The sequence below is a fragment of the Cervus canadensis genome, chromosome 30 (assembly GCF_019320065.1).
Source record: "Cervus canadensis isolate Bull #8, Minnesota chromosome 30, ASM1932006v1, whole genome shotgun sequence".
NCBI lineage: Eukaryota > Metazoa > Chordata > Mammalia > Artiodactyla > Cervidae > Cervus > Cervus canadensis.
This window is the reverse complement of record NC_057415.1, coordinates 34,735,010-34,759,739: the sequence shown is the minus strand read 5'-3', so window position 1 is coordinate 34,759,739 and position 24,730 is coordinate 34,735,010. Positions and strand designations below refer to the sequence as shown.

General features: G+C 53.5%; 1 protein-coding gene across 5 annotated transcripts in view; it reads right to left on the bottom strand.

Annotated features, from left to right (window-relative positions):
* The window catches only part of RGS3 (regulator of G protein signaling 3), a 134,859-nt gene that overhangs the window by 76,402 nt on the left and 33,727 nt on the right, over positions 1-24,730 (bottom strand). For 2 of the 5 annotated variants that reach the window (XM_043453513.1, XM_043453510.1), the window contains exons 7-14: positions 24,153-24,243; positions 23,475-23,530; positions 16,851-16,932; positions 15,991-16,096; positions 14,404-14,755; positions 13,475-13,514; positions 8,079-8,275; positions 5,716-5,799 (exon numbers count right to left, since the gene is read on the bottom strand). In XM_043453513.1, coding sequence (XP_043309448.1) covers positions 5,716-5,799; positions 8,079-8,275; positions 13,475-13,514; positions 14,404-14,755; positions 15,991-16,096; positions 16,851-16,932; positions 23,475-23,530; positions 24,153-24,243 — 1,008 coding nt within the window. Of the gene's footprint in view, positions 1-5,715; positions 5,800-8,078; positions 8,276-13,474; positions 13,515-14,403; positions 14,756-15,990; positions 16,097-16,850; positions 16,933-20,670; positions 20,901-23,474; positions 23,531-24,152; positions 24,244-24,730 lie in introns of those variants that run through there. The other 3 variants (XM_043453516.1, XM_043453511.1, XM_043453512.1) reach the window with 3 other exon arrangements.

Below are 24,730 nucleotides of genomic sequence, written 5' to 3'. Positions count from 1 at the left end.
CTCCTCTAAGTGTCTGGCTGAAAGAGCACTAGACTTGGAGTCAGACCTCGAGGCTCCTGTCCCACTAAGTAGCCACGAAAACTTGGTGAAGTCCCCAAATCCCTTCAGCCTCAGTTTTTTCATCTGAGAAAAACACGCAAACAGGGGGAAAGTCCCTGCCAGGCTCCCTACAGGCTTCTTTCATAAGCTCTATGTAGACTACGAATTGAAGCATCACGCCACATGCATGTTCTTACCAAGTTCCTTGCAGATAATTTCAACTTCATCCATGCACAATCACTTTACTTACACTCCAATACAGACACGCACAGAACTTTTATCTCTTTGATGCATTAGCCTCTCCAAAAATAAAGGGGAAAGATATTTTTAGACATTATAGGTAAACCACCAGGCATGCTCCACATATTTTTATGCTAAAAAAAAATCCACTTGATCCCCTAATGCCAGTAAAGATTACACTGAGCTTTGTTTTGCAAATCCTGCAGTGGCCTTTAGTCAAAAGCAATAAAAAATCCTATTTTAGGTTTTCTGAAGAAAACAAAATATTATTATATGGACTTCCCTTTGAGGTATCAAAATCTGACATTTCACATCGTCTGGAGTAGGAAGAGTCTGCCAGAGAGTTGGCATGCACTACGGAAGGGCCACAGTGAGTGTGCGCTGGCTTGTTGCTCAAGTTTAGACGGTCAACATGCTGCCATTTAGCTGTCAGACTGTTAGAGATGACCTAACAACTCCACCTCTAAGACTCTAGCCTATAGAAATTCTTACAAAGACATATAAATGTGAACATGTAGGAATGCTCTCAGTAGCATTTTTGTAATGAAAAAAGAAAAGAACATAAATGCCCATTAAGAGAAGATGAATAAACTAAATGATGCTACCTTCATATGGTAGAATTTTATGCAACTATTAAAAGAATAAAATAGAGCTCTGTGGGCAGAAATGGAAAGCTGTCTGTCATAAATCAGAATACTTCAATGTGCAAAAATACCTAGCACATAATCCAAATTTGTAAAGCAGAACTGTAAATCTGTCTATATTTTGGAAAATATTTATTTATTTGGCTGGGCTGGGTCTTAGTTGTGACATGCGGGACCTCCATTGCATCATTTGGGCTCAGTAGTTGTGGCCCATGGGCTTAACTGCTCAGCAGCACGTGGGATCTTAGTTCCCTGACCACAGAGGGAACCCACGTCGCCTACATTGGAAGGTGGATTCTTAACCACTGACCTCCAGGGAAGCCCCATAAATCCGTCTATATTTCTACATACTTTCATGTCTAAGATACTCATCACAGACTTCACTGTGGGGAGGAGGATTTTACTTTATACATTTGTCTGATTTGCATTATTTGGCAATGAGAACCTGTTACTTTTATAATTTAAAAACACGTGTTTTTCTTAGGATGACTTGGCACACAGAGGTTTGACAGAATCTGGGCCACAGAGACAATAGAGGGCACCCTTGAGCAGGAGGCTCCCCGGGGGCTATGGCTTCTCCTACGGAGACCGAACATGAGGACTCCTGAGCGTTCGGCTGGAAGGGCTCCTGGTGGGGACCCTCTCCAACCCCCTTCCCATCACAGCCCTAACCCAACCCGGCCCACAGAAGTCTCCGTTCATTGAGCACTTACTTTCTGCTTGGTGGATCCTCACTTGTACACATCATTGCCCTCACGGATAGAGGAGGACCCTGTATCTCCGAGAGGTTAAGTGACCTGTCGGAGGCCACACAGGCAGGGACGGACCAGTGCCCAGGTCTGGCTGACCCCAGAGCTCTCACATTGTGGGGAGGCAGCAACACGCCTACAGCTGTCCCATCCCTGAATGTGAAAGAATCCGAGCTGGGCCCCAGAGAGAGGGGCGATGGAGACAAGACCATGAAGTTAAGGGAGGGGACGAACATGGGCCAGAGTGCAGAAGGATTTTAGGCGTTGGTTCCTGAGAAGAAGACGTCAGCATCCAAGCAGCGGAAAAGAGAAAGGCTCTGCACTAGGCGCCCACGAGGCAAACCCTCAGGCTCCCCTGACCGACTCAGTGGAAATCTGGAAGCAGCCTCCGGACCCACAGGGAAGCTGGCAGGGGAGGGGTCAGAGGAGACAGTCTGAGGAGCCCAAAAAAAAAAAAAACCAGCCCCAGCCCACGAGAGCCAGCTGGAGGGCACTTGGGAAGAGCCGCTAGCAAGGTGAGAAAAGACCCAGGCCGCGGCTCTGGCCCAGATTCCCAGAGCGGAGAATGTGGTCTAGACAGGAAGTGATTAAGGCCTGAATGAAGAATTTCCCCAAAAGTCGGGTCAGGGAAAGGACAGAGCTGGCGCACAGTGGGAGGCAGGGCAGAGAGGCCAGCGTGCCCGGGGAGGGCAGGTGGGCCCCTCTCCCACCTCACCGCATCCCACGAGAAGTCCCGGCAGCCCAGAGCAGTGACGTTCCATCTCCACAGCCCAGGGACCGGCTTGCCTCCCATAACAGGCCGTGGGGGCCACCGGGTGGCTCCCCACACTTGCTCCAAGGACACTTCTGTTTTCCCAAAGGGTCAAGAGTTGAGGGCTTGTTTGGTTAGGAAATCCTTGCAACTTAAAGGATCACTAATCCCACGTGGTCCTAACCAAGCTTCTTCCCAGCAATCTTACCTAAGGGCAGGTTGGCAGAAAAGATCTTGGTGCCTGAGTTAATGGTAAACTCAGTGAGTCAGCGTGTCAAGTTAGGGTGTGTCCCCGAGCCCCACGGAGCTCCTGGAACCTCGAACACAGGGCCTGGCGCCATTGCAGATGCTCAGTAACCAGTATTTGAATGTAGAAATGAGGCTGTGCCCAAACGCTGGTTTGGTCTCAGGGCACATTAATCAAGTCTGTGACTTCTGGGAGCAGGTGTGACGAGGGCAGTTCAGGGTGTGGGTTTGGATCAGCTCGTGAAGCATGCCCAGAGAAAAGAGGGGACAAAGAACCAAGGGGGAACATTCCAGGAGGTAAGCTTTCTGTCAAGCACCAGGGAGAACTTGAGACAAATCAGCGCTCTCTAGTAAGAAAACCACTGTCCAGAGGGACTGCTTCTGCAGACTCAAGAACAGGCTGGAAGACAATCAGCTGGAAAGTTCCAGGGAAGCAGTTAGAACGGATGACTCCTGAGGACCCAGCCTTCGCTGTGATTCTCCAAACTTATCCAAACTCCTCTTGAATTGCTTTATATTTTTGACCCAAATAGCATGACAGGCTACCAAGATATTTGCTTCCTGTCATATTTCAAGACAAAGAAATGTATTATTTTTACTTGTCTTCAAATTTCTTCTTTCGATCTTCAGAAGGTGTCTCTTAGTTCTAGGGCTCCAAAGACCCACTGGATGAAGAACTTTTGGATAGACTGTTAACTATCATCAGACCCTGGCTTCAGCTTCTGCTTGTTAATTTGTTTTTAAACAAACACACCAGAGGCAGCATGGGATCCTGGAAAGCAGTGCCGAGCCAGAGAGATCCCAAGTGCTAACTGTGGCTACATCTTTTGGGAGTCTTGAGACTTTTGCATGCATGCTAAGTCACTTCAGTTGTGTCCAACACTTAACGACCCCATGGACTGTAGCCCACCAGGCTCTTCTGTTCATGGGATTCTCCAGGCAAGAATACTGGAGTGGGTTGCTATGCCCTCCTCCAAGGGATCTTCCCAATCCAGGGATCGAATCCACATCTCTTATATCTCCTGCATTGGCAGGCAGGTTCTTTACACCTAGTGCCACCCTGGGAAGCCCATTGGGTGCTGGTTAATCTCACTGGATCCTTGGTTTCATCTACTAATTGGGGTCAAATGTTCCTCTCTTCAGGAAGCTGCAAGAATTAATCAGGACCAGGATTTCCCTGGTGGTCCAGTGTCTAAGACTCCATGCTCCCAATGTAAGGGGCCCAGGGTTTGATCCCTGCTCAGGGAACTAGATCCCTCTTCAGGAAACAAGCTGCAACTAAAGACCCTGAATGCCACAATGAAGACCCAGCACAGTCAAATTAACAATTAAATGTTTCAGAAAAAAAAAAAAGAGTTAACTGGGATTAAGTATGGAAAGTGAAACTGAAGTCGCTCAGTCGTGTCCGACTCTTCGCAACCCCATGGACTGTAGTCTACCAGGCTCCTCCGTCCGTGGGATTTTCCAGGCAAGAATACTGGAATGGGTTGCCATCTCCTTCTCCAGGGGATCTTCCCAACCCAGGGATTGAACCCCGGTCTCCCACATTGTAGGCAGACGCTTTACCGTCTGAGCCACCAGGGACCCAGTATGGAAAATGTGTACACAATAAGGCAATACAAGAAGTGTTTAATGTTTGTAGGCTTAATGGTGAGTAAGGGAGGGAACAAAACAGCACATTTGGACATACAGGTGTACTCCAGGGTGGCTGCCATTTCTAACTGTCTTCTTCTGAGTCTTGTGAATTTGTAGCCACACCTCTGTTTCTGACCTTCGGCTACCTGACTAAATTCCACTACACATTTACTCACCAAGAACAGCTCCAAAGGACTTCCTGTTCTCAGAACTGAAATCCCCCTCAACAGATGAAGTTTTACTCCCATGGAGGCAATTCAGAAGTTATGCCAAGGTTCTTAAGAAAGTTCCGGAAGAGGAGGTCCAGAAATGTGGTAAGCGACACCAGTGTGGTGGAAATAAGCCCGCGGTCTCCCCAGGGAAACCCCCCTGAAAGAGACAATGCTCACTTGGAAAATATGAGTTCTGATCTGCTTGTCGAACAAAGAAAATGACAGCTGCCTGCTTTCGCTGCAGCTACACAAAATGTCCCAAATGCTGAGGCCGAAACGCCCTTCGAGATCAGCCAACCTCAGACCCTGCCATGGCTGCCTCAGACACACACACACACCCCCACTATTCAGATGGGAAGACTGAGGAAGAAGGAAGAAGTCGTAAGTGAGCCAGCAGCAAAACAGAGCTGGCTATAATCTTTCTGCCTTCAAGTTTCCTGATCTTTCCACCACCCAAAGCTGCCTCTCAACTCAGCCAAACCACACTGCCAGCTCTGAATCAGGGCCTGATTGGCAACAAGCCCCCATTCTCTCTTCAAGGCTCTCAGGAAACCAGTCAGATCCCAGGGTTCCAACCTCTGTTCCCAAGTAGACTTAAACTCACGAAGACTGAGCCGGAACCTGGCCAACTCTGGGGACTGTGGAGGGGAGTGAAATCCCCCCAGTAAGAGATACGCCGGGGCCAGCTCCTAGGAAGAGCGGCGTGGCCTCCACACCCAGGCCTCTGATGGCCAAGCTAGAGCCATAGAGAGATCATAGGCTTATCCCTCCAAAGAGGATTTGTGGTGTGGGTTAATACACACCCAGAGAATCCGGGTAAGGACAGATGCTCTTCTAAAAATTCTCTTTGGCTAACAGCTTTAATCTTGTCACCCATAAAGTCATTCGTCACAGCTGGGCTGAACTGCCATCTCTTCTGCTCCTTAGAGGAAGTTGGGGTAAACAGTGGAATGTCATTAGGGGTTGGGAAAACCTTTTGACCGCCAAAGACGGACTATATAGCTTTGAGAGGTGGTGAATTCCCCGTCCCTGGATGTATCTACGGAAACGTTGGTAGAGGAGAGCACGGAAGATCTTTCAGGTCTTTCCTACCCTGACTGTACCATTCTGCGACCATCAAGAAAAGGGGAAATGGAGGGGCCTGGAAGACGGCTGGTGAGCCCCCCAGGACCCTCGCGGGGGGAAGGCGCGTGTCTTACCTCGGCAGCCTTGTTTCGCCCCTCGTACAACAGCAGCTCCTCCGACAACAGGAGGGTCCGGGCGGGGTTACAGAGATCTAAAGGCTGCAAACAAAGGCAACCGTTCACAGAGGCCTGGTGGAGAAGGTGGGTGGGGGCGGGGGGGAGGCAGCCTGCCAAAGCCCGCCGCAGAAGACTGCCAGCCCTGCCCCCACACCCCAAGAACCCACACGCCCCCTCATACACGGACAGAAACAGAAAGACAGAGGCACTCATCCTGGGCGGAACTGCCGCTGCGACCTTCCCCACCAGCCTTCACACACTTGCCGCAGGAAGTCGGACCACATGGCCGGGCCTCCCCCAGCTCCCTGACTGCACTGAGCTCCCTGGCCCTCCCAGCCCCCACACTCCCTCCTCGGTCCTATTCATGCTGTCAGGCCCAGGCTCTCAGGACGCCTCTGGCAGCAACCCAAGAGCCTCAGGCCAGGTTTGGTCACTTGAGTGCCTTTGAAGGCCAGGTCAATGCCTGCTCCACATTCATTAACACACTTGAGTTCACGGACTCCTTCTCTGTCGTCAGTTCCCAGGGACCAAGTCTCACCCAAACCTCTCACCCCACTCCATGACCCTGCCCCATACCTACTGCGGGGCCCCACCTCCCACTCTTATTGGTAAAGAACCTGCCTGCCAATACAGGAAATGTAAGAGACGCAGCTTCGATCCTTGGATTGGGCAGATTCCCTGGAGGAGGGCATGGTACCCCGCTCCACTATTCTTGCCTGGAAAATCCCATGGACAGAGGAGCCTGGTGGGCTACCGTCCATAGAGTCACATAGAGTCAGACATGACTAAAGCAACTTAGCATGCACAGGAAAGCACATATAGACGGTAAAACTAAAGAAAAGCAAGGAAATGATTATCATAAAGTCAGACTAGTGGGTACATCTCTGGGCAAGGAGGGTATTACAGTCAGGAAGAGAGACACACGAGCTCTGGAGTGTTGGCAATGGTCTAGGCCTTTTTCTTAGTGGATATCTACTTTATAATTACTCATGAAACTCTCCATTTAAGTGTCATGCCATTTTTGGCTTGTCTATTTTACAACTCAAAAGTTTTTTTGACTTCTTAAAACTAATTTTACTTTTTTGGTAAAAATTTTAAAATGAAAAATAGGCCCTGTGGATTCCAAGACCTTTGTGGTTACATCCCAAGAAAGAGGAGAGATGGAAAGAACGGCAAAGGGCAGACCCTGCCTGTGGAGCTGTCTGGGGAGAATCATGTCACCTGCCAGAGATATGCTGCATGCATCCTAAAAAGTATGAATTCAAAGATTCACTGGCCAGTGACAGGCCCAGAAGGATGCCAGGGAGAGCAGAGAAGGCAGGCATGGTCAGAAATGAAGCTCTTGGGCCCATGCCTCCTCTAGGCTGCTGATGAGAGGATAAACTGAGTCTTTCTGCAAAGCAATTTGTCAAAATATGTATAAAGAGCTTTTAAGATGTTTATGACCGATGACCCAGTCATTTCACTTCTAGGAATCTCTCCCAAGGAAAATAATCTGAGAGGCAATTCATGCATGAGGATTTTCATCACAGTTATTTACAAAACAAAAGGGCAGACATAACATAAGTGTCTGAATAGAAGAGAGGACTGGTTAAATAAATATGAAACATCCATGTAATAGTGTCCAACCACCACAAAACACAGATTCAAAGAATATTTAACAATGTAGGAAATGTTCATGCTGCAATTCTTGTTTAAAAAAAGGCAACAGAATAGAAAATGTACAATACAGTCTGTTTGGGGTTTTTAATATGACATGCACAGGAAAGATATCTAAATGCTCACATGAGTTATATATCTGGGTGATAGAATAAATAAAGGTTTGGAAATGGGAGAGGAAGAGAAGGAAAACAAGAAAAAAATAGGAGAAGGGAAATCTAAATAGTCTCAGGCCGCCAGCTAGTACGGGCCAGACGTGTTTGCTAAGACCAAGGAGACCAGACAAGAGGCCAGACCTCGAGGCTCGCTCGCTCGGTCGTCTCCAAACAACAAAGCGCTGCAGGAGCCAGGAACAGAAGCCTCGGCACACAGGCCCTGCGAGATACAACAGGCAACTGCAGCCTGCCTGCAGTGTCCCCGGAGAAAGGGGATCGGGAGCGGGACCCCCGTGATGTCGAGCCTCCCTGCCCCCACTCTCCTGTTCCTCCTCCTGGAAGCCTCTGCTCCCTCAGTATCACCCCCAGCATCCTGAGCCCCGAAGCTTTTTGGCTTTCCCCCAGTCCTGGAACGAGACACCATCTCTGAGTCCCAGACTGAAGGGCCCTCTCTCTCTCTCTCTCACCTCCCCCAAAGGGAGGCCTGGGGCTCGGCCGTCAGCTCACCTGGACAAAGACGGGGAACACCAGGACCTTGGGGGCCAGGGTGACGTAGGTGCCGTAGCTTGAGTGCGGGGTGTGCGGCCTCATGACGGGGCAGTTCTGGTAGTTCCCGTGGCCCTTCATGGTCTGCACCGTCTTCATCAGCCGACACTTCTTCCCCAGGCCCGTGTAAGACTTCCCTTTACTGGGACTCCCTGATTCTGTGCGACAGAGATGGGAGTGCACTGTGAGGCATCGCCTCTGCGGAAACAGGGTGCACAGTCTTAGTCCATCAGTTGCCATTTCCAACGGCATCTACCTTGAGCCCGGCCCTGAGTGAGGTGCTGAGAAGATGGGGAGACCTCGGAAGGCAGTCTCTCTCACACTGCGGGAGGGATACTGACATGCAAACCTCCACCTCCAGGGTGAGGACAGGGCGGGGAACTGCCACCTATGATAAAGGTGGCCCAGGACCCGAATCAGGCCTAGTGGTTTCGCCTCGTAATTTTAAAAATCAGAAAGTCTCTCAGATTTGAAAAATCAGAAGATCTGGCCTCACCAGGCCCACAGGCCACATCAAGCCATCAGTCAGCTGCAGCGTGCCGGGTGGCAGAGCACGTGTGCTCCGGCTGGCCCGCATCCCCACCCTGGGCACACCCAGCTCTGCTGGCCTATTTCACTGCCTCCCAGGTCCCTCAAACAAAGAGAGTGGAGGGCCTGTCTCCGCAGCGATAGCAGAGACAGTGCACTTTCCTAGGACATGTGGGGTCGGCCCTCAACTAGCCAAGGGAGCTGGAGCAGCCTGGCTGACTGAGTCAGTCTGGGATGAGGGGTGGCACTGCCGCTCCAGTTACCGGGGAAGCCCACCAGCTCTGAGCCAGAGAAGAAAAGAAAGAAAAGAAGGGGCTTCCCCAGTGGCTTAGACAGTAAAGAATCTGCCTGCAATGCAGGAGACCTGGGTTTGATCCCTGGGTGGGGAAGATCCCCTGGAGATGGGAATGGCTACCCACTCCAGTATTCTTGCCTGGAGAATTTCATGGGCAGAGGAGCCTGGCGGGCTACAGTCCATGGGGTCACAAAGAGTCAGACATGACCAAGCCAGAGGGCTGCACCCAAATCCCACTTCTCTGCTCCCCGCTTGGTAACCACCAGCAACTCACTTCCCCGCTCAGACTCTTGGTTTCCTCACTGCAGTACCAAGCTCATGGGGCGGCCATGAGGACTAAATGAGATGCTCCAAGTGAAGCCCCTAGAACAATGCCTGGGACCTGGAAAGGGCGCCATAAAAGTGAGCTGCTAACTCATTGTGGTTCTTGTTGTGATTCCTCCACTTGGAAAACAAACTTGATCAGGTGCTTCAGGGATACTGGGAATCCTCAGCTTCATCAAAGACAGGAAGTACTCCCTGGCTTGGCCATCAGAAATTATTCTCATCAGAAAAGAAAGAAGAGAGGAGAAACGAGAGAAAGAGAATGAACTGACCCCAGGGAAGAGAGCAGAGGGCTGCAGGGAGTCCCTCTATAAGGGGACACGGCAGGACACATGCCCTCCACTGGACAAGGAGTGGCACACAGGTCTTTATTGTGTCTCATCCAATGGGCAGAGGTGCACAACACGGAGTATCTAAAAAGTCAGGAATTCTTGGACATAAGCAGGTAGGAGACAAACTCCAGGGTACTCAAGCTCCACACACACCTGAACCCCTTCCAAGAATCCCTGCTGCCAGGCAGGCAACTAACCAGCCCTTCCTGATCTGCTTGCCCAGCCCACTAGGTCTCCTTCCACCACCCCCAATCCTTGCAACCAGGGAGTGAACAGGTGACCTGACCCCAGCTATATCTCGGGGAAGCTCCCCACCGACGCACAGTCCAGGGCCTCAGAGGAAAAACCAGCTTGGAAGGTTTCACACTTGCTTCCTCCGCCCACCCCCTGCTCCTTCTCACAGAGAAAGGTGAGAAAAACAAGTCACCACCGCCCCCCCCCACATACACACACACATACAAGTGACCACCCATTGCAGCAGTATCTTGGGGCAGCGCTCAAACTATAATAACCTAAACCACTTCCTGCCTCTTCAAGGAGTCACTTAGAGAAGAAATAGCATGAGCCCAGGATGGAGGTGGGGGTCAGATGCACCGCCAGACACTTTCTCAGCTCCTCATCTGCTCTGACCCTGGACGTCAGCCCCTGAGGGCTCTGTGCTGGCAGCCTCTGCTGAAAGAACCCATCTCGGCCCTCAAGCTCTGCACTGGGTTTGAGTTGGACCAGACACCTGAACTAGAGCACTGGCCCCCTCGGAGACTGTGCACTCTGAACAGGCTCCATCGCCTTCTTAGCCAGAGTGTTCTCCACTGCAAAGTAGAGATAATGCAGACTGCTACCTTGCCTGAGCCAGGGCAGGTTGGGGCTCCCACAAGAGACCTGATGGGCCAGGGTTTGGTGAATGGTACCAGAGTCTGAGGGTATGAAGATTATAAACCCAAGTCAATGAATAATCTACTCATCAAGGCTGGCATTAAGACGAGGATGCTGGGCCACAAACCGTAGCATGAATGGGGATCCCAGGGTCAGTCTGGAACTGACCTAGTCTAATCTGACACAACCAAGCCTAGACCAGACAAGGTGAAACCACACAGGACTGACAAGGCAAAATAGACCCAACTTAGAGGGGTTGGGTTTGCTAATGACAAAATCTGGGTCCTGTGTGCCCCGGTCTGACATTTAAAGGCATCCACTTCTTTCCTTCCCGAGCCCAGCTGCACAGGGCATCATAGAATCTTCGCCTTGGGCCTGGAAAGTCATGAATAAGCCACTCGATACATACCCCTGCCTTCGGGAGGGAAGCAGTCCCATTTTATAGACAAGGCAACTAAGGCCTGGAGTGACTGGAGGACTTGCCCAAGGTCATCTGAACAGTAACTGGTACAAAGTGGGATCACCCCAACCTATGTGGTATGTCTTCATGTCCCCTGTCCACACACCCTGGATAATGTGTAGCAAGTGGGCTTGATTCTTCAAAACTGATTTTTGAAGTATCTGTTTTAAAGAAACAGTCCAAGTTGTAACCTGACTACCCGAGCTCTGTGAAAGCAAACTCCTTAACTTCCCTCCTGCTACCACTTACACCCTCTGGTCCAAACCCCAATCCACCCCTTCAACACCTGCTTCACTGACCAAGCAGAGTAATTACTCAGCTTCTGAGGAGAGCCCTGGCAGCCATTCCACCCCAGCAGCAGAGAATCTGAGGCTGGGCCACCTTCACAGGGCAGGGGACAATGCCGGGGCATCAGCGGGTTGGGAGAAAATGCCAATGACAAGCAGGCAAGCACTTCAGGCCCCAGAAGGGCACCAGACCCTGTTCAACTCAGGTCAGCTCAACCCACTCTCCTGAGAGCAGGCCAGGAGGCCAGGCAGCCCGGCCACAGGAGGGGACAGAAGCCGGCACGCTGGTGACAGCCTTTGCCTCTGGAGACCCCTAAGTGCATTTAAGGGAAGGTCTGTGCCCTGAATTCCACCCCTTCCTCTGAACCCAAGGACCAGGAGCCAGGAACGCAGGATCCCTGGTAAAGAGAAAAAACGTCCTTGAATCCCCAAATAATTATTCTCATGAAGAATAAATGAAGTCAGGTCAAGTTCTTAACATAATGCATTCAGAAGTTACCATTGTTATTAACAGCATCATCATTTCCTCACTTGTCCCTCTCCCACGGCCTGCATGACTGTGCCCGTCTGGGTTTGCTAAGTACTGTACTGTCAGAGGGGAACCGAAACCTGGATAGGAGTTGGGAGGACACCAGGAGGCATCTCTCGAGGAGGATCCACACCTGCCCGCCTCCAGGGACACACCTGTCCAGCTCCCTTCCCCGCCGAGCAGTCTGCAAATCCTCAGCGGCAACCGAAGTCACTCCCCTCAGCCGGTCACTCAATTAAAATTCTGTTGCGTACCTGCTGTCTGTCAGGCCCTGGGACCAGCATCAGACACATGGAGAGGAGGAGGCCTAGGCCCTGCCCTTAATGGGGTCACCGTTTAGCAGTGACGTCTCCTCTTTAACCTAATGCACCGACTAAAAGCTTTCTTTAAAACTCAGTGTTGAAACATTATCAGACTTCTCTCCAGAAGGAATACGGATTCACTTCCAAACAGTCAAGCCCAGATACCCAAATGCCCCACCTGGAGAGAATAAAGATGCCTTCCATTCTCAACCCTAAGCCTGGTGGCAGCCCTTCCCCCGCCAAAAGACACCTGCTCTCAGCAAGCATCTTCGTGCTACTGACAGAGGGGACTGGGAGGGAGCAGGTCAGCAACTGGCTGGGAAAAAGCCATTCTCAAGGCAGGAGGTCAAAGGACATTCTGTGGGCTCTGAAGCAAGGGCTCAAGGAAATCAGGGTCAGTACCATGGACCACCAGGCAAGGCTGGTCTCAGCCTTCCAGATGCCATCTGGCCTTCAGCCAGTGCAGAAAGGACCTAAAAGAATGCCCAGCCCACTCCAGCATCAACTCTGACACTTCAGGCCTCCTGGGAGAAGGTGCTGGCTTTGAGACCAGCTTCTCTCCCTGGTCCTTAAAAAACTAAGGCCAGGATTTTCCGGACAAAAGAGAAAAATCCATTCAAACAGCAGAGACGTCTGTGCACTTCAAAGACAACTATCTTCTGTGTCGCATCACTCAGTAAACAGGCTGCTACTCAAAACCATTATCTCCCCTCATCCCTCCTGACAACCCTCTAAAGTGGGAATTATCAGCCCTGTTTTACAGATAAAGAAACTGAGGTTGAGTGAGGGGTCATGAGTTGTTTAAACTCACACAACTCCAATTTGAGACCTCTCAGCTCTGAATTCCATGTCTCTTTCCTGGGTCAGCCTGACCATGGTCCATATAGCACCTTACACTTAGTAACACTGGTTGAGGGGCTTCCCTGGTGGCTCAGTGATAAAGAATCTGCCTGCAATGCAGGAGATGCAGGAGACACAGGTTCAATCCCTGGGTCAGGAAGATCCCCTGGAGGAGGGCACGGCAACCCACTCCAGTAATCTTGTCTGCAGAATCCCATGGACAAAGGAGCCTGGTGAGCTGCAGCCCACAGGGTCGCAAAGAGTCGAACATAATTGAAGAGGCTGAGCACACGCACAGACAACATTGGCTGAATCTCAGCTGAACGCCTGAGTTCTGAACACCGTCTCCTAGACTGCTCTGGAAAGATGCCCTCGCCTCCTTCTCAGTTCAGGATCCGAGGAAGAAAGACATTGGCTCAGTGAGGAAGGAGAGGTCTCAAGAGGAGACAGTCTATGTCAGTCTGCGGGTGGGGTGGGGGGGAGGGGGTCCTGACACTGTTGGGAAGGCCTCCCAGGCAGAGGAGGAGGCAGGGCCTGGCCTCTCAGCTGACCTCGCCATCTCTCGGGGACTCGGAGCGCAGACTCACCTTCGGGGATGGCGTCCTCCTGGTACACAGGCCGCAGGAGCTGCAATGGAAAGACAGAGAACTCCTCAGCCCAGCCACGGGGCTGACAACCCGGCAGGCGGCTCAGCCCTGGCCTCGGGATAGGACAGCAGCCCCTCCGGGCATAAGGGCAAAACCGTCATCCGGCTAAGGAGCTGAGAGGAGGCTTGTAGGGAACACAGGCTCTGGAATCCTCCAGAATGTTTGAGTGTAGTGAGGCTTTAGCTGTCATCGAGTTTGACCCCTGGGCTGGATCCCCCACGTCCTCGATGGCAACTTGTTCCAAAGCATGTGCTGGGGAACACTGGCCTTAGGGATGCTAACAACTCTGCCACAAAGGGGGACACCATCAGGGGCATTTGGGAACCACTCGGGCGAACAGGGGTGAACCACCTTCTTCACTGCAGATGCCCTCAGAGCCTCAAACAGGTGAATGCACACTGGACATCTGCTCCAAGTGGAAGACAGCAGGAGGTATTTCTCAAGCTTTTTTGACCTCAGGACACATTTTCCCCAGAATATCTCAGGGAACCAGTGTCTTGGAATACACACACACCATCATCCCACCGCACCATCTTGAAGTTCCTTCGACAGGCGCTCACCGCCCACCATGTGGCCCATTCTGCTATGGAAAAGTGTCTGGCAGAAGGCGCCTCCTTCTTTCGAGGTTGAAACCTTCCACCCCGTGACGTCCCCTGGTCCTGGATCTGTGCCCTGAGACCACAAAGACCCACCTGCTCTCTCTGCCCAGGACAGCCCGACAGGACGGCCCTGTGGACGGCTTACCCTGTGTCCCTGCTCCCTACGCCGAGCCCCTGGGAGGCTCCTCCCAACACAGCTGAGTCCTTGCCTCTTCCTGGCTTCACTCAGGGAGCCCGGCCCTTCACCTTCCCGGAACCGGCCGTCCATACCTGGCTCCCGGGGCTCAGCGGGGCCAGGATGATGTAGTTGGGGTCGGTGGGGGCCGTGGCGCGGGACAGCGCGGGCAGGGTGTGCTGGCTCCCGCGCTTGGTCAGCTCCGTGTAGCGCTCCCAGCCGCCGAGCAGCAGCCCGTCCGCGCTGTCACATACCAGGTGACAGCTATGGCGGTGCTCCGGCCGGGCCTGGGCCCCGTGCGTGCAGTTCTTCTCCCGCTTATTGGGGGGCGACAGGAGGTCGAGGGTCGACTTGCAGGAGGCCCGTCGCAGGACCCCTCCGTCTGGCCCGGGCTTGACCTGGGGGACCATGCGCCATACAAGCAGGATGATCTCGCTGGGGCAGCTCCTGGAAGTGGCAGGGAGCGGGGATCACAAAGAGACGTTGAGTCTGCTGCTGCTGCCGCTAAGTCGTTTCAGTCATGTCCGACTCTGTGCGACCCCATAGACGGCAGCCCACCAGGCTGCTCCGTCCCTGGGATTCTCCAGGCAAGAACACTGGAGCGGGTTGCCATTTCCTTCTCTGATGCATGCATGCATGCTAAGCCACTTCAGTTGTGACCGACTCTGTGCGACCCCATGGACAGCAGCCCACCAGGCTCCTCTGCCCACAGGACTCTCCAGGCAAAAATACTGGAGTGGGTTGCCATTTCCTTCTCCGGAAGTTGAGTCTGGGGGAGACCAAAGTAAGGCAGGGTAGGGTCCTCCGGGGGCAGAAAGGAAGAGAGGGGAAGTGGGCAGGGGAAGCCTCAGTGCTAGAACAGGAAAGGATGCAGAGGTCAGCTAAAGCAGAGACAGCAAAGGGGTCCCTGAGGTCAATTCGAGTTGACTGGCAGGGGCCGGGAAGGGCATTGGTAATAAAGAAAGAAGACCAGATTCAACTAGTGATGTTCCTCCTGAACACAAGGTACAAGCAAGCAAGCCACCCTTACCTAGTCATTCTGGAAGCAAACCGAAAATGGGGCTGTAACTCAGAGGGTCAAAACTGAGGGGTCCCATACATTTTAAGTCTTCCCTGGTGGCTAGATGGTAAAGACTCTGCCTGCGATGCAGGAGACTTGAGTTCAATCCCTGGGTGGGGAAGACCCCTGGAGAAGGAAATGGCAACCCATTCCAGTATTCTTGCCTGGAGAATCCCATGGACTGGTGGGCTACAGTCCATGGGGTTGCACAGAGTCAAACACGACTGAGCCGCTAACACCACGTACCAGGATACATTTTAAAGAATAACTTTAATTATACAACTGAAAAAAACGTCTGCAACATCTACACAGCCTAGAAAACAGAGGGCTTAGCTCTGAGGTAGCAGAACTAATGAGCTCAAGCAGAAAGCGACCCCTTGGAGCCACGCCATGAACCACAGGGTGTGTCTGAGAGCTTCTTCCCCACTGTTTGCTCTGGGATTCAAATTCACTTGGAGCCTAAACCTTCCAGTTTCAGGCCAAGTAACTGATTTCCGGAGGAGCAAAGCAAATGGCTCGCAGCTGTGAAGGAGGGACGGGCCAGGCGCGTGCCCAGGGCTGGGGAGGGGAGGGGAGGTGCAAGGCAGCCCCAGGCCCTAGGCCGCCCGCCACCCCCGGTCACCGGATCTCGTGGGCCAGCTCCACGCATTTCCAGTGCTCCACGGGCCTCTCGTTCAGCCGAAGCACCGTGTCCAACTGCTGCAGCCCTGCCCGCTCCGCCGGGCCCCCTGCAGGGACAAAGAAAACTCCTGGAGCCCACGATCCCCTCAGAGGGCCTGGGTCCTTTGCCTCCACGGTGACCTTGGACAAGGACCGCTCCCCTGCTTCTTCATCTGTGAATAAGGGCCTGACCTCGGGGGTGCTCAGGAAGGATCTTGAAGGGAGGCTCCCCTTTGCCTTCATTTCCTCCCTGCCTGCAGACCCAGTACTGGCTGACCTCTCTGCTGCCCACCTCCCCGCCAGGCCCCCTCCCTCCCCAGGACCTCCCACCCTTCGAGAACCCTTCCTTGCTGCCAGGCTTAAGGCAAAGGGGGCACCCAGATCGCCACATCCGAGCTTCTCCTCTTAGGATGCTCACTCTGTGACTAGGAGAAGTCTTTTCTTTGTGAAAAGTAGAGAGGGAATGACTATTTTAAAGGCTCATCAGGCTGGACTAGGATAAAATACTGACTCCAAATCAAGTTCATAAATGACTCTCATTTTCCCATGCAGCCATTACTGAAAATATAGGTTTAGTTCCTGTTTGAAATGATCGGGAAACAAAATATAAAAGCCTATCTTCACTTTGATTAAAAACAAAACAAAACAAAAAAAGAGTAGGTGTATTTTCATAGACCTCACTTTCATCTGTGGCCATTTAAAAATATTATTCTTTTCATTTTGAAAGGCCAGAACACTTCAATCCGGGTTGGGGCTGCCCTTTCAGCTCCAACATCTTGTTTGCTAAGCCTGGGGCCGCCATCACCCAAGATGCTCACTCACCGGAATCCACAGCCTGGACTCGGACCGGAGAGTCACAGCAGATGGTGAAGCCAAAGCCGTCCTTCCCCCGTGGGATGGTGATCTAGGACACAACCCTGCGCAGTTAATCCCAGAAGCCGGGAGGCTGCCGCCTCTGCTTCAAGGTCGGGAAGCCCATGGGCCCCACCCCAGAGCCACCTTCCTCTCCAAGGTTTCTGGAGCCAAGAAGGAGGCTGGCCGGCCCCTCGCTGCCCCTATCTCGGCCCAGGCGTCTTGAGCACTGGGTTGTGGGCCAAGTAGGAAGGCCGGGAGCTCAGGAGCTAAGCCAGGTCTGGGACCGACAGAGCCCTGGAAGGGCGCATCTCACCATCTCCAGCCCTGGCAGACATGTGACCTAGCCCTTCACCTGAGGGCCTGCCGCACTGCCTGGCTCCACCTCGCCTGTGCCCCACTGCTTGCTCGGTCCTTTTCTCCTTCCCCCAGCGGCTCATGGTGCATCGACCCAGGGCTGGCCCTGCACCGAGGGCCCAGAGACGAGGCTGACCTGCCGGCTAACCTCCCAGAACACAGGGGCGGGAAGACAGGGATGCACACACTCACTCTCAGGCCAGGGGGCGGGGGCCACATCCTGGGAGGGTCTCAGGGCCATCAACCATCAGGGCTTCCAAGTATCCAGTGAGGGCTTCCAGGTGAGGGGCAAGTGAGGGCACAGTCCCGGCTGATCCTGAACCAGCCAGTGACCTCCCTGTGGCCTGTGTGCGTGGCAGTCCACAGCTCCTCCTTTCAGGAGTTCCCTGAGAGGGCCCTGCCATCTGCATGCTCCTCTCAAAAGCAACAGGCAATTCCTGGGCTTATGTAGATCTCTCCAAAGCAAAGCAGGACGTGATTAGCCTCAGAGCAAAAGGTGAGGAGGGTGCTAGGAAGACTCCTCTGTGCTTTGACTTTAGAAGACAGGCTTGGTGCATGGAGCCAGCCAGTGCTCCGTTCGTGAGGATGGCATGGCAGTGTCCCACCAGCAGTGGGCCACTGGTTTAGTTCAGGGTGGCCTTGCTACATGCCCTCTCTGCGTACCCCAGTTAGGCTTTGGGGGGAGTGCAGAAGGCCCAGCCCCCGCTCATTCGAAGAGCAATTCCTGGTTGCTCAGAGCAGGGCTCTGAGTGCCACAGATTAAGGCAGCTGAAGTCAGAAAAGGGGTCTGGCTCCCTGGACGTGGGGTGGGCCCTGGTGCAGCATCGGGAAAGGGCACCCCCATCCCCACCCCAGGCAGGCTGAGAAGGAAGCCAGCTCAGCAACCCTAGAGGAGCTTAAGGGTCATGGCCTTGTGAGGAGACTTCTATCTCCTTCCACTAGGGGCTGCCTCTTCCAGGTTGGGCGCCTGGCATTCACCTGCCAGTTGACCCAAAGGCCAGGCATGGGAAAGGGGAGGGCCAGGGAGCCTGGGGCAGCCAAGGCACTTGGATGCTGTCAGGAGGCCCCTGAGGCTCTGCTTCCCACCAGCCCTGGGCCTGGATTCAAAGTGAGTTTGTAAAACAGGAAATCTGACAGACAAGGGGAAGGGGGGGCGGGCAGGAAAATACCCCGTTCCCATAAGAATTCTGGGAAAACACACAGCTAAGGCAGGAAGAGAAAAAAATGGAAAGAAAGAAAGAAAAACAAACTCTGGAGTGAGTGCGGAAAGCCCGGGCTGAAACCAAGGGACGATGACAGGAGACCAGTCCACTCCAGGTGACCAGTGGGGACTTTAGGGGCCTCAGGGCGACCCTCAACCCAGGCCGAAGCTAGGATGCCAGCACTTTCCCCATCTCCCCAGCGACGGCCACGGCCCCTCCTGCCGCGGGCACGGCTCTGGAAAACAGGTCCCAGCACCCAGTGCTGACAATCTGGGGACAGGCCTCCAGGGCTGGACCTGGAGAGCAGGAGGGTGCGCCAACAAAGCAGCCTGCTCCCCACATCCAGGCAGGACTGTGGGCAGGAGACCCTTCTGCCTTTCTCGGCACCAGCCTGAGCAGAGCCAGTCCAGGTAACAGTCCAGGCCAGCTGGGAAGAGGGCAAGAAGAGAGTGTGTATGCTCGATGTGAAGGGCAGGATTGGGAGAAGGAAGCAGGATCATGCTCTGTCTATTGTGACCACCAACCTCGCTGACAGTCTCCAGAGAATGTGATCATCACTGCAGCCCTGATGCAGGGCTAGTTTTAGTCTGCCCGTTTAACAGAGAAGAAGACCAAGGTCTAAAGCAAATGAAGCTCTCGGGGTCAGGAGGCAAGGCGAGCAGCCCTGCCCTAGCTCTGGGATCTCAGCGACTCCTAGCAGAGGCCATCCTTCCGGGGTGGGTCTTGCTGTTTCCTGTCCAGAGCAGGAATTGCTACTGCTCCCAGATCTCTCCCATGCCAGCACCTCTGTTCTACCCTCCTGCCTGGTTTCAGACCCTCTATCATGCCTAGATTTCAACCCCAATCCCTAAATGCCACATTTATTGAACACCCTGCACCAGGGACTTCACACACATTCCATTTACTCTCACGGGCATCCTCACATCATCACCCTATTCCACTGATGGGAAGACTGAGGGTCAGGGAGGTAAACATCGTGCACAAAAGCCAGAGCTCAAAAAGGGCCGAACTGGATGACAGCCTGGGTCTGGCACAAAGCTAGTGCCCTCAACCCTGCACCACATTCTCACAGAGGATCCGTTTGGAACTTCAGTCTCGGAGCCCTGGGCACAGACCGGGGGCATTCATGCCTGACCCTATTCTGACTGCCAGCAAGCCCCGGTCCTCAGACCTGTGGTCCCACATGACCGAGGGCTTCTCAATCTCCCATCCAGCGCCCCCTCTGCCTCACCACCCTGCCACCCAGTTGCCAGTGTCCCCAGGGCTGTTCCACAGGCTCTGGAGGATGGGAGGGCCCTGAGAGCTGGGGACTGCAGAGAGAAGACACATGTCCCACATGAGGTGCAGGAGGCCCCCTCTGAGCATCTCCCCAGACCTAAGCCTGCCTGTTTGAAAGAGTTCATGACCCAGATTCCAGTCTGTTTATTAAAACACAGAGGGACGTTGTATACTAAAGAGTCATCCCAGAGTCCTATCAGCTTGGATACTCCCAAAATCTGGACATCCCATGCCTTCACCCTGCCTACATCATGCCTTTTTTATAAGAAAAAAATGTCCCTCACATTTCCAGAAGAGTCCTGGGGGCTGAGGGATCATCCTTCCCACGCTGCCCCACATCCTAATAGTGGAGCCTCAGAGGCAAACCCTCATAGTGAAGCTGAGCTCCAGAGTCAGAGGACTCTGGACCCACCTCAAGGCATCACAGCTACTGGGGAGGAGAAACATGTGTGCATACAGACACAGCCTATCTCACACACAAGCGCACACCAACACAGGCTAAAACACAATCACATATACACGACACAAGACAGGCGCTGCCGTCCCATCAAAGGTAGGAAAAGTTAGCCAAAAAAACCCAAAAAAAACACATATCCGATTGCTCAGCCACCTAGCCACTTTCAATCTTGGGCTGGAGATGCTGTTTGTAATGCACACTCCCCCCAAATAAAAATGACAGAAAATCAACTAGACCGGCTCAGCTCAGACACCACCCTGCCAGTGGTCAGGATGGCACAGAGCTGGCCTCGGCTCTGTGGAGGCCTCTAGGGAGGGGCGGCAGGTACAGGCTACCTGGGGTCCAGTTCCTGCCTCTGTCCTCCCCGCAGGTCACAATGAACCTGTGAGGGGCAGGAGGAGGGAAGGAAGGCCCTGCGGGGAGAGAAGCCCTTCTTGGGGAGCCCCCACCCCTGACCCCTAAAGACACCCCCCTGCCCCAAGGGCCAAGCACCCACCTGCCGGTAGCGGCGCTCCGAACACACCTTGCAGAGCCCATTGAAGCGGTTCATGACTGCGGGTCCTGCCTCAGCTGCCGCCCCATGAAAACCCGGCTCTCCCCACGGCGGTGGGAGCCCGCACTGCGCCCCGTCAGCCTGGCATGACCGCCCTGGGAAGCCCGCCCCGCAGAAGAATGGCAGGAAATCACCTCTCACCTCCCCAAGCCCTGTCTGTGCTGTGTGCCTCTGCACGATAAGCCCGAAGGCTTCCTGAAACCTCCGAATGACAAGGAAGAGGGAGAGTTTTATATTAAAATTCCTGTCAACTAGTTAGTATTCCCCCGGCCCTGGCGGGGATAGGGCGCCTTTGTTCTGGCTGCATTCTCCGCCATGGGCCACTTTGTGATTCCAGTGTTCTCACAAACACCCCTGGCTGGAGGAGAACCCAGGCAGAAAACGCGGCCCACTCTAACAACGCCGCCTCCCCCTGCAAATCCCAGGGTCCTCAGTAGCAAACACAGGTAACTAACTCAGCCTAAGGACTTAAGGATGCTTGGGACAGGGTGGGGTGGGGGTTGCACCCACAGACTTTCCATGTCAAGACAGGAAATACAAAACATTTGGAGTCTGCCTGCCACCCAGAAGGCACTTAAAAGTCAGTTTTCCCATCCATGGACACAGGCTGCTTTAAGGATCTGATGTGAAAGTGTTAGTCGCTCCGTCGTGTCCGACTCTTCAGCGACCCCATAGACTATAGCCCGTCAGGTTCCTCTGTCCATAGGATTTCCCAGGCAAGAACACTGGACTGGGTTGCCATTTGATGACAGACCATAAAGTCAAGTCAGGAAGGGATTTCCAGTCACTAGATAATCCAGCCCCTTCCCTTTACTGGTGAAGAAGTGGGGGCCTGGAGCCACCGAGATGACAAGCAGGGCGGGATGGAGCTGGGATCAGAGGCCCAGTCTCGATCTCTGACTTGTAGAGCAGAGCCTGGGGAGCAGAGAGCCCCCTCCACCCACCTCAGGAAAACCACCCTGCCACTCACATCCTTGATGCCAGAGAGGGTCCCTCAGTCCAGCCCAGCTTCGGTTGCTGTGACAGTGGACAGGTCACCCCGGTTTCCCAGCCTCCATCACCCCATGCACACCTCTCGGGGTTCTCCCTGTGCCCTCACCAAGCCTCTGACAATCACCCCCACCTTGCTGGGTCCTACAGACATCTCCGAGTGTACAAGCCCAGGAAAATCAAACACACCTCGCAACAACGTGTCTGTGTGAAAAGTTCAGCCCGAAGTAGGACTCTCCCAGGCCACCCAGAAACCTGCAGTGTTGATGCTCATGCAATTCCCATGAATCCCCAGGGAGGTTCCCAGGTCCCCATCCTCTCTGTGCTCAGCATGAACAGAGAAGGGCCTTTCGGCTCCCCCACTGAAGCTAGAGGAAAGCTCTGAAACTTGGCACGGAGCCACAGAAAACAGAGACCTGGCAAGTTACTCTAACACTGTGCTATCCTATATGGCAGCGATTAGACACAACTGCAGTTGAAATTAAAATTAATTTAAATTAAATAAAATTTAAAATTCAGGTCTTTGTTCATACTAGCCACATTTCAAACACTCAGTAGCCATAGGTAGCTAGTGGCTGCAGTACTGAACATCACAGCTCTCGACTGTACACTCCATGAGGACAGGGACCTCTGAACTGTGGACAGCTGTGGGTCAGCACCTGGCATAAGGCCTGGCCCATGTAGATGTTCAATAAATATCTAATGAATGAGGCACTTTCCTGGGGGTCCAGTGGCTAAGACTCTGCGGCCCCAAAGTAGGGGGAGCCAGGTTCAATCCCCCATCAGAGAACTAGATTCCACATGCGGCAACTCAAGATCCCACACGCTGCAACTAAGATCCAGCACAGCCAAATAAATAAATATTTAAAAAAAAAATGAATGAATGAATGATTTGAGTAAATGAAAGGGGAAATGTCTTAGAGATAATAATACACCTAAATGTCATATGTGCTCATGGAAAACACTCACTGTCCTGTTTTCCCAACTAGGCCATTTGCAGGAGGCAGCCATACCTGAAGCCGTAATTCAGATGCTACCTCTGCTACTTGCTGGAGTGTGGCTTATAGAGAGTGACCTAACATCTCTGAACCTTCCACATCCCGCTCATCTGGGGGATTGATAGTTAACAACCACCTCAGAGGCAGCAGTGAGGGTCACGTTAGGGAACAACAGCGGGCCTGCTCCCGCGCTGGGAGCTTGTTTCTCCCTGTCTGAGTTGTTAGGGAAAACCAGAGATCACCTCCCATGGCTGGCAAAGAGACGGATTTGGATAAATATCCCAGAATCCCCATGGGAAGGCTCCTCTCCAGATTCGAAGCCCTAAAGAAGCGAGAACCCATCTCACGGTCCCGTGACGGCCGCTCCACGACACCGGTGGGGGCAGAGGGCCAAACCTGAAGGGGAGCTGGGTCATAATACCGGGGGGGAAGCAAGGGTCTGAGGGGACTTCGGGAAGGAGGACTCGACTTCAAGAGACCGGAAGTCAGTACGACCCAGATGCCTCCATCTCCAGGGACCGGGACCTGGCTCTCTCCCTATTGCTGCATCAAGCGTGAGCAACCCGAGGAAAGCACAGAAATAACCTCTTAAAAATGCACAACTTGCTGGGTCTCCAAGCACCAAGTGACTCGGAGTTTCACGCACCAAACGCTGCCTTGTTGAGGGGTCTCCTGGGCCAAGGGACTGACCAGAAGCAGGTTAGAACCCAGAGCAGTGCTCAGGGCCCATCAGTCCTGCCCGGGCTTGGGTCCACCTACCTTGAGTTTCTCCCCGTTCTTGGCATCCTCACCTCCCGGCATGCTCAACAACGGTTCTGGAAGGTGACACAGCAGAGTCAGAAAGTCTCTACTGGCATCTAAGTGCCCGTCCCACAGACCACCCAGAGGCCCAGGCCAGGGTGCCAGGCCCACGTGGTGGCCCAGTCACTGCTGGCCTCCAGGGTGTGGTAGTGCCCCAGCTCGGGCCAGGCAGAGGTCAGGAGCCAGGTCTGCATGCAGAAGGGCAGAGCACAAGGAGAAAATCCTCAGGCCCCACAGCAGGGCCCACACAGCCTGTCTGCAGAGGTGGGCACCCCAAGGTCAGCCAGGCAGCCTGTAGGGGCTCCTGAGATCACTGACGGTGAGGAGGGGGCCATGCGGGAAGGTCCAGAAGCCCAGCCCTCCATGATCTAGAGGCCAGCGGAGCTGAGCCACTTGGGGTCAGGCCACAACCCTCTCCAAGGAAAGCCTGACCAGATAAGTAAAGGCGTCATGGACATGAGGCTACGTTCCAGCAGGTGCCTGTGAGAAGTTCCTGGACCCAGGGTCTGAAGGCGGCCTGGGGTGAGGTGACTCATGCCACAAAACACAGTGACGGATGCTACTATGCAGGAAGGGAGGAGGGGAGCCCTGGGCCAGCAGAGTATCTGGGCAGAACTAAAGGTGGTGTGCATGTACCTCTCAGGGGCCGCAGTCTCCGCCTGGCCACCTTCAGGTGTTTGGTCCGGCCCAGGTCCTCCCCCAGCAGGTAGTACCAGCCATTGATCTCCTGTCATGGGAGAAGACGTGACATTCTCAGAGGAGGCAGAGGGCATGGGGCAGGCAGCCCCCAATCCGCTGAGTGCCTCCCTCAGGAGCAGAATCTCTGCAGGGACAGACACGCAAGCCTCCCTTCCACAAATGTGGAAGATGTGGGAGATGCCATGTCTTCCCCTTCCAACAAGCCCTCCCTGATGCTCCAGGCAGAGCTGGTCCTCCCCTTTGCTGGATTCCCACCGTCTCTTGTCCCTGAAGAACAAGTCAACTCACAGGCCCGCCTCCCCAGCTAGGCTGTACAAGGCTCTGTGATGTGCCTAGCATTGTTCCTAGTACACATAAAGTGAAAGTGTTGGTCGCTCATTCATCTAACTCTATGCGATCCCATGGACTGTAGCCTGCCAGGCTCCTCTGTTCATGGAACTCTCCAGGCAAGAGTACTGGAGTAGGTTGTCATTTCCTTCTCCAGGGGATCTTCTCAATCCAGGGATCAAACCCAG